This window comes from Anomaloglossus baeobatrachus, chromosome 12 (genome assembly GCF_048569485.1).
Source record: "Anomaloglossus baeobatrachus isolate aAnoBae1 chromosome 12, aAnoBae1.hap1, whole genome shotgun sequence".
Lineage (NCBI taxonomy): Eukaryota > Metazoa > Chordata > Amphibia > Anura > Aromobatidae > Anomaloglossus > Anomaloglossus baeobatrachus.
In genome coordinates, this window is record NC_134364.1 from 133311252 (window position 1) to 133319620 (window position 8369).

Below are 8369 nucleotides of genomic sequence, written 5' to 3' on the forward strand. Positions count from 1 at the left end.
CGGGTCACCTCCCTGACTGTGCTCCAGTCCTCCGCACGCCGGGTCACCTCCCTGACTGTGCTCCAGTCCTCCGCACGCCGGGTCACCTCCCTGACTGTGCTCCAGTCCTCCGCACGCCGGGTCACCTCCCTGACTGTGCTCCAGTCCTCCGCACGCCGGGTCACCTCCCTGACTGTGCTCCAGTCCTCCGCACACCGGGTCACCTCCCTGACTGCGCTCCAGTCCTCCGCACGCCGGGTCACATCCCTGACTGTGCTCCAGTCCTCCGCACGCCGGGTCACCTCCCTGACTGTGCTCCAGTCCTCCGCACACCGGGTCACCTCCCTGACTGTGCTCCAGTCCTCCGCACGCCGGGTCACCTCCCTGACTGTGCTCCAGTCCTCCGCACGCCGGGTCACCTCCCTGACTGTGCTCCAGTCCTCCGCACGCCGGGTCACCTCCCTGACTGTGCTCCAGTCCTCCGCACGCCGGGTCACCTCCCTGACTGTGCTCCAGTCCTCCGCACGCCGGGTCACCTCCCTGACTGTGCTCCAGTCCTCCGCACACCGGGTCACCTCCCTGACTGTGCTCCAGTCCTCCGCACGCCGGGTCACCTCCCTGACTGTGCTCCAGTCCTCCGCACGCCGGGTCACCTCCCTGACTGTGCTCCAGTCCTCCGCACGCCGGGTCACCTCCCTGACTGCGCTCCAGTCCTCCGCACGCCGGGTCACCTCCCTGACTGTGCTCCAGTCCTCCGCACGCCGGGTCACCTCCCTGACTGCGCTCCAGTCCTCCGCACGCCGGGTCACCTCCCTGACTGTGCTCCAGTCCTCCGCACACCGGGTCACCTCCCTGACTGTGCTCCAGTCCTCCGCACACCGGGTCACCTCCCTGACTGTGCTCCAGTCCTCCGCACACCGGGTCACCTCCCTGACTGTGCTCCAGTCCTCCGCACGCCGGGTCACCTCCCTGACTGTGCTCCAGTCCTCCGCACGCCGGGTCACCTCCCTGACTGTGCTCCAGTCCTCCGCACGCCGGGTCACCTCCCTGACTGTGCTCCAGTCCTCCGCACACCGGGTCACCTCCCTGACTGTGCTCCAGTCCTCCGCACGCCGGGTCACCTCCCTGACTGCGCTCCAGTCCTCCGCACGCCGGGTCACCTCCCTGACTGTGCTCCAGTCCTCCGCACGCCGGGTCATATGCCGGACCATGCCCCCGACCTTAGTTATGAGTGCTCTTCATGGCCCGCAGTATATAGGGGCAGCGCTGCCTGTACAACAGCCATATCCGATGGCGGAGATACCCACCGGACAGGGGGATGCCGGGCCCCCGGCTGTGACTCGGGAGGTGTGCCCGGGACAGAGAGTTCTCGTACTCCTCTAGGATGGAGGCCATGGTCGGTACCGAGTCTACCGGACAACCTCGCAGCAGCACCAGCCACTTCCGGTGTACATCCGCCACCTGATCTGTGTGAGACACGCCCCCCGGAATCGTCTCAGTCACGTGCCTGCGCGTCACTGCACCACGTGACCTGTACTTTCTCTGCTCCCCTTGAGGGCGCGAGACCGCAACTGCCCGAGCCTGGACCCTGCGCACCCGGAGGAGAGTCCGGTCCACAGCGCAGGAACCGCCGCCTGCAGGACCGGGGCCTGATAGTGTGCACATACGCTTATATTACAGATGGCGCTCACTACTTGTACGTAAAGGGCGGCGCATGCGCGAGGCGTCCTGGTGTTGGGCCTCCCTGCAGCCCGTACATTCTAGACACTACAGTGTGAGGGGTCTAAGGCTATGTGCGCACGTTGCTTTTTACCTGCTTTTTTGCTGCTTTTTCTTCTGCGCTGTTTAATGCCAAAATGGATGTGTTCTTCTATTCAAGCAAAGTCTATGGGAATTTGGGTTTCTTGTTCACACTATGTTGTTCAAAATGCTGCCTTTATGAGGCAGAACTTTGGTCAAAAACTCAGCTTTTCAAAGAAGCAACATATCAATTGTTTTTGCCATTTGGGTTTTGCACTGCAAAGCTGAGTTTTTGACCAAAGTTCTGCCTCATAAAGGCAGCATTTTGAACAACATAGTGTGAACAAGAAACCCAAATTCCCATAGACTTTGCTTGAATAGAAGAACACATCCATTTTGGCATTAAACAGCGCAGAAGAAAAAGCAGCAAAAAGCAGGTAAAAAAGCAACGTGTGGACATAGCCTTAGGTGTGTGTGCTCCTGCTGTGTATGGGCTCCTGCCGTGTTCTCCGTGGAATGTATGGGCTCCTACCATGTTCTCCGTGAAATGTATGGGCTCCTACCATGTTCTCCGTGAAATGTATGGGCTCCTACCGTGTTCTCCGTGGAATGTATGGGCTCCTATCGTGTTCTCCGTGGAATGTATGGGCTCCTACCATGTTCTCCGTGAAATGTACGGGCTCCTACCGTGTTCTCCGTGGAATGTTTGGGCTCCTGCCGTGTTCTCCGTGAAATGTATGGGCTCCTATCGTGTTCTCCGTGGAATGTATGGGCTCCTGCTGTGTATGGGCTCCTGCTGTGTATGGGCTCCTGCTGTGTATGGGCTCCTGCTGTGTATGGGCTCCTGCTGTGTATGGGCTCCTGCTGTGTTCTCCGTGGAGTGTATGGGCTCCTGCTGTGTTCTCCGTGGAATGTATGGGCTCCTGCTGTGTTCTCCGTGGAATGTATGGGCTCCTGCCGTGTTCTCCGTGGAATGTATGGGCTCCTGCTGTGTTCTCCGTGGAATGTATGGGCTCCTACCATGTTCTCCGTGGAATGTATGGGCTCCTGCTGTGTATGGGCTCCTGCCGTGTTCTCCGTGGAATGTATGGGCTCCTGCCGTGTTCTCCGTGGAATGTATGGGCTCCTGCCGTGTTCTCCGTGGAATGTATGGGCTCCTGCCGTGTTCTCCGTGGAATGTATGGGCTCCTGCCGTGTTCTCCGTGGAATGTATGGGCTCCTGCCGTGTTCTCCGTGGAATGTATGGGCTCCTGCCGTGTTCTCTGTGGAATATATGGGCTCCTGCTGTGTTCTCCGTGGAATGTATGGGCTCCTACCGTGTTCTCCGTGAAATGTATGGGCTCCTGCCGTATTCTCTGTGGAATGTATGGGCTCCTGCTTTGTTCTCCGTGGAATGTATGGGCTCCTGCCGTGTTCTCCGTGGAATGTATGGGCTCCTGCCGTGTTCTCCGTGGAATGTATGGGCTCCTGCTTTGTTCTCCGTGGAATGTATGGGCTCCTGCTGTGTTCTCCGTGGAATGTATGGGCTCCCGGTAGGCCCTCCCCGGTGTGTATCGTAATGCCCCCATGCTTGCTCCCATCTTGAAGTAATGTCTCGTTCTCCATTTTACTAAAACCAGCCAATGTACAGCAGACAACTAATGGCTGGTATTAGGCTGGGAAGGGCCATGGTTATTTGGCCCTTTCCAGCCTAACAATAGCAGCCCGCAGCCACACCAGAAGTGGCGTATCCATTAGATGCACAATTCTGGTGCTGGACCCCACTCTTCCCGTTGCCCTGGTGCGGTGGCAATTGGAGTAATATTTGTGGGGTTGATTACAGCTCCAGCTGGCATCAAGCCCTGGTATTAGTATTGGGTGGCGTCTTACAGACAGCCCCCTTACTAATCCAATAATTAAAAGGACAATAAAAAAGTTTATTTGATCATAAAACCCCCGACTCCAGCTTTTGTTCACTAATTTATTTGTTTAAAAAAAAAAATACAAAAAGTCCGCTGTATTTCATGGTGAGGTTCCACGACGTTCCCTAAAAGTGAACCTGAAAAGACATAAAAAGAGAGAATTATTCAATAAATAAAGACAAGTGACACCCTCTTTTCCAATTTATTTTCCTGTCAACCTAATCCTGGTTCGTCGTAATCCAATTAGGGGGGCCCACATCGATCCCATACTGCTGTCACATTCAATGGAGAACTGAATGTTCCCCATTGATTGTGAGGGCAGTCCCTGCAGGCACACACACTACTGTGTATGCTTCCCTGCGGTGACCTGGACCTCATGAGGTGAGCCCAGGTCACTGCAGGGGCACCCTCAGCAGTGTGTGTGCAGGCTCGGCAGTAACGTCACGGGATCATCAGAGTTCCCAATGAACTATGATGAACCCATGAAGTCACTTGCTACTCCCGCAATAGCATGGGTGTCACTGGGGTGTCATCAGAAGGTCATCTGAGTTCATTGTGAACTCCGATTAACCCGTGACATCACTGCACACACACTGCTGGATACTCACCTGTCCCCGTTGCTGCCGTCTCCGATGCTGCTTCTAGGTCCTTGGTGCAGTATGTAATGAGCATAATGAGTAGCGCTGGAAACTATAGATAAGCATTTTATTTCAAAGACACGTGTTTTTTCCGGTACGTGTCACACATCAGTGACATTAGTGCTGCCAAAGAAAAAACAGAAATGTGCGTGTGGGGCCACACGGTCTGTGTGAAAACATGGATGTGTGAGTAACACCGGTACATGTAGCATCTGTGTTAAAAACGGATGTCACACGTACCTGAAACCCGGACGTCTGAAAGGGGCCTATCCCCAGCAGAGAGGACATTCATTTTATGAAAATGCCAGCAAGCAGCTCAGTAAGTGACACATCGCTGGAATCAGAGTCTCTGCCCCTACGTTATGCTGCTCTTAGATGAGGTAGAAAAAGCCTGGTAAGATTCCTTTTCAAGGGAACCTGTGAGGTGCCTTATGCCCTCCACCTCATCTGCCTTCATATCTGGGAGGCCAAATTCCCTGCGTAACCAGCCTTGTACTCACTAATGTGAATGTTTAAAAAAAAGACTTATAAATCTCACTTTCCCTATGATAATTGGGACTAGTCGAAGGGGTGTTTTTTCCCCAGACTAGTCGTCCCTCACGGTGAGCGTGATACCGTGATTTCCACATGGTGGAGTTACCGCCAGCTAATGAAAATCTCGCGCATATCACGTCAGTGCGCCTCAGAAGCAAAGTGGACACTTCCAGACTTCATTACGCACACTGCGCACGACCAGACCTTCATAAGACGGCTCATGTACACATCTTCTGAACTTCCGGTCATGTACAGTGCCCCTAATGAAGCCAAGAAGCGTACACCCGGCTTCCAACACCCACTGCGCGACCGAAATGAGCTGTGCACATGCGTGGGACTTCCAGGAACTGGCGGCGACTCCTTCACGTGGAAATCATGTTGTTAATCCGCCCACAGGGGCGTAATAACATGGGAAAAGGGCCGACTAGTCTGGGAACTTCCACTAGTCAAGGCCCTAATTAGCATAAAGAAAGCGAGGTTTATAAGTATTTTTTTTAAACATTCATATTAGTATATAGCGTTATACAGTGATGGTGAGGATTGGAATTTGGCCATACAGTAGTGATGGGCAGTCCGGCTCTTTGTGGTGATCCGGTTCCCATGACTCCTCTCACTAAAAAAAGTTGCCTCGTTCCTGGCTCCCTATTAAATATGTGTTTACCCCAGGTAAACACATTTAATCTTGTGTTGATGCTGTCGAAACCCTGCCCACCTGCGGCTAAACCCCGCCCACTCACAACGGACCAATTTGCTAAGTGGGCGGGGTTTCGCCCACAAAACAGCCATATTTTACGCCCAGTAAGAGCCATTAAGAGAATTTAGTGGCTCTGTCTGGGGATCCGGCTCCTGTCAGTCACAGCAGGGAGCCGGATCTTTGTGTCCGATCATTCCCAACCGACACATCACTACATACAGGGAGGGCTGTTGCTGGATTGTAGAGCATAGGCTACCACACAGGTTTCCTTCAATAGTTCCATTCTGTCCCCGAACTTGACCCCAGACCCCATAAAAGTCAATACTGACCCAAACTTTTGTGGTAAAAAGGTTGTAGTAAAGGCTAAGGGGCAGAAAAAGGAATCAAAATGGGGGTAAAAGCAGGACAATTGCCCCGCAAACAAATGTGGATTGGGAAAAATAACAGTAAAAATAAATAATCTTGAACCGGGAGGCGGAGGTCCCAGTGGAGGAGGAGATGGAGGTGGCAGTGGCCGGTGGAAGAGGAGGAGGTCAAGGTTATAGGGTATTGGTGTGCACTCAGCTGAAGTAAGGGTTCATTAGAGGTGCAAGTGTGGGGTCAATAGTCCCAGAACCTATTATATAAGGACACTGCACTCTCTTGTTGTTAAAATGAGGACAAAAAGTTTTTTCTTTGCAAAAAAAGTGATTTTTTATTTATTTGATGGCGACAAAAAGTGGTGGACGTTTCGGTCCAACGGCCTTTATCATGTACAGTCGCTCCACAAGAGGGCTGTTTCATAAGATTTGAAGAAAGTAATTGAGCAGGATGGAAGGAGTGCCACCAAGAATAATGTATAACACAAGAGTTCCCAGAGGGGGAAGTCTCTATCATTGATTTTATGCATAATATTGCGATCAGTGCCACATGGATTGTTGGAGCAGTGGCGATTTCTAGGGGTGAGTTTTCCTTCTCTGTGCTAAATAGGATAACTGAAGTGAGCACTAATATATATTCTGAGTGCAAGCCAAAAAATACATAGTACATAAGGATAAGGCTGCACATCAAAGTTAGATAATGGTATAATGCTATAAGCATACCGAAAAACATTGAAGCATACAATGAAAAATGCCACTTGCTAACTTGTAAGTGTGAATAATGAATTGCATACCTGCCATGAATATTAGGAAAAAGGAGATATTTAGCAATCGCATTGATCAATGTAACTGAGCCCCAAACCTCGTCAAGGTATATCTCTATATTGGGGTCCCTAGCTTTATGACCCTAAAGGCTGCTTTACACGGTACGACCGATTGTGCAATTTCACAATCGATCGTACCCGCCCCCATCCTTTTTGCGTCACGGGCAAATCGCTGCCCGTGTCGCACAAAGTCGGTAACCCCCCGTCACACGCACTTACCTCTCGTGCAACCACACTGTGGGCGACGAACGTCCACTTCCTGGAGTGGGAGGGACGTTCAGCATCACAGCGATGTCACACGGCCGCCGGCCAATAGAAGCGGAGGGGCGGAGATGAGCAGGACGTAAACATCCCGCCCACCTCCTTCCTTCACATAGCCGGCGGCGGCCGCGTGACGCAGGTGAGCTGCTGTTCATCGTTCCCGGGGTGTCAGACGGAGCGGCGTGTGCTACCCCGGAAATGATGAACAACTAAATTAAACGATATTATGGAACCTAGCGAGCAGTACACGACTCACGATTTGTGAGCGATACTGCGTCGCTAGGAGGTGTCACACAGGCCGGCATCGCCAGCGTCACAAAAACCGTGACCCCGACGATCTATCACACGATAGACTGGTGTAAAGCAGCCTTTACTGTGTGTCATCTGCAATTAAAAACTGCTGTGTGTGTAGAGGGGTAACCAAGGACTTTCATTTTTCATTGTATGCTTCAATGTTTTTCGGTATGCTTATATACATTATTCTTGGTGGCACTCCTTCCAACCTGCTCCATTACTTTCTTCATATCTTCTGAAACAGCCCTCTTGTGGAGCGACATGTGGAGTACATGATAAAGGCCGTTGGGCCGAAACATCCACCATTTTTTGTCGCCATCAAACAAATAAAAAAATCACTTTTTTGCAAAGAAAAAACTTTTTGTCCTCATTTTAACAACAAGAGAGTGCAGTGTCCATTGTATGAGAAGAGGAGGTGGCAGCAAACACTGTTTTAGGCTATGTGCCCACGCTGCGGATTTACCGCGGATTTTGCCGCGGATTTACCGCGGATTTTCCGAAAATCTGCAGCAGCGGCACTTCCAAGCCATTTCAATGGCATTTTGGAAATGCTGTGTCCATGCTGCGGATTTTTCCGCGGCGGATTTGCCGCGGATTTTGATCCGGAAAAATCTGCAGCATGTCAATTATTGTTGCGGATTTTGGTGCGGATTTTGGGTATAGAATGGGGGAAAAAAAAAAAATCCGCATCAAAATCCGCGGCAAATTCGCGGTAATCCGCGATAAATCCGCGGCAAATCCGCGGCAAAAATAAGGTGCGGATTTGCCGCGAAAGTCGCGGATTTTCATGCAGAAAAATCCGCAGGTACATTCTACCGTGGACACATAGCCTTAGTGTTTCTTTTTTCAATTTTGGGAGGTGGCAAAACATTGGGAATGGCAAATAGAACTAACAAACTCCGGTGGAGTATACCAGTGGCTCGGTGTGGCTTGCACACTTCTCTAGTAGCCAAAGGTACACAAGTCATATAGGATCCACCCCTGGTTCATTTTAGTGAGTGTCAGCTTGCCCACATTGGCCGTGGACAGGTGGATGTGCCTGTCTGTGATCACACTCCCTGCCGTGCTAAACACATATTCAGACATTACGCTTGCACGGGGCAGGCCGGCACCCCCAAGGCGTAAAGAGCAAGGTCAGGCCATGT

At 51.8% G+C, this 8369-nt stretch overlaps 1 protein-coding gene across 1 annotated transcript in view; it reads right to left on the reverse strand.

Annotated features, from left to right (window-relative positions):
• Positions 1 to 1460, reverse strand: part of VPS18 (VPS18 core subunit of CORVET and HOPS complexes) — a 23162-nt gene extending 21702 nt beyond the window's left edge. Inside the window, exon 1 of the mRNA XM_075331197.1 lies at positions 1287 to 1460. Coding sequence (XP_075187312.1) covers positions 1287 to 1374 — 88 coding nt within the window. The 5' untranslated portion in view covers positions 1375 to 1460. The remainder of the gene's footprint in view (positions 1 to 1286) is intronic.
• Positions 1461 to 8369: the final 6909 nt, after the last annotated feature.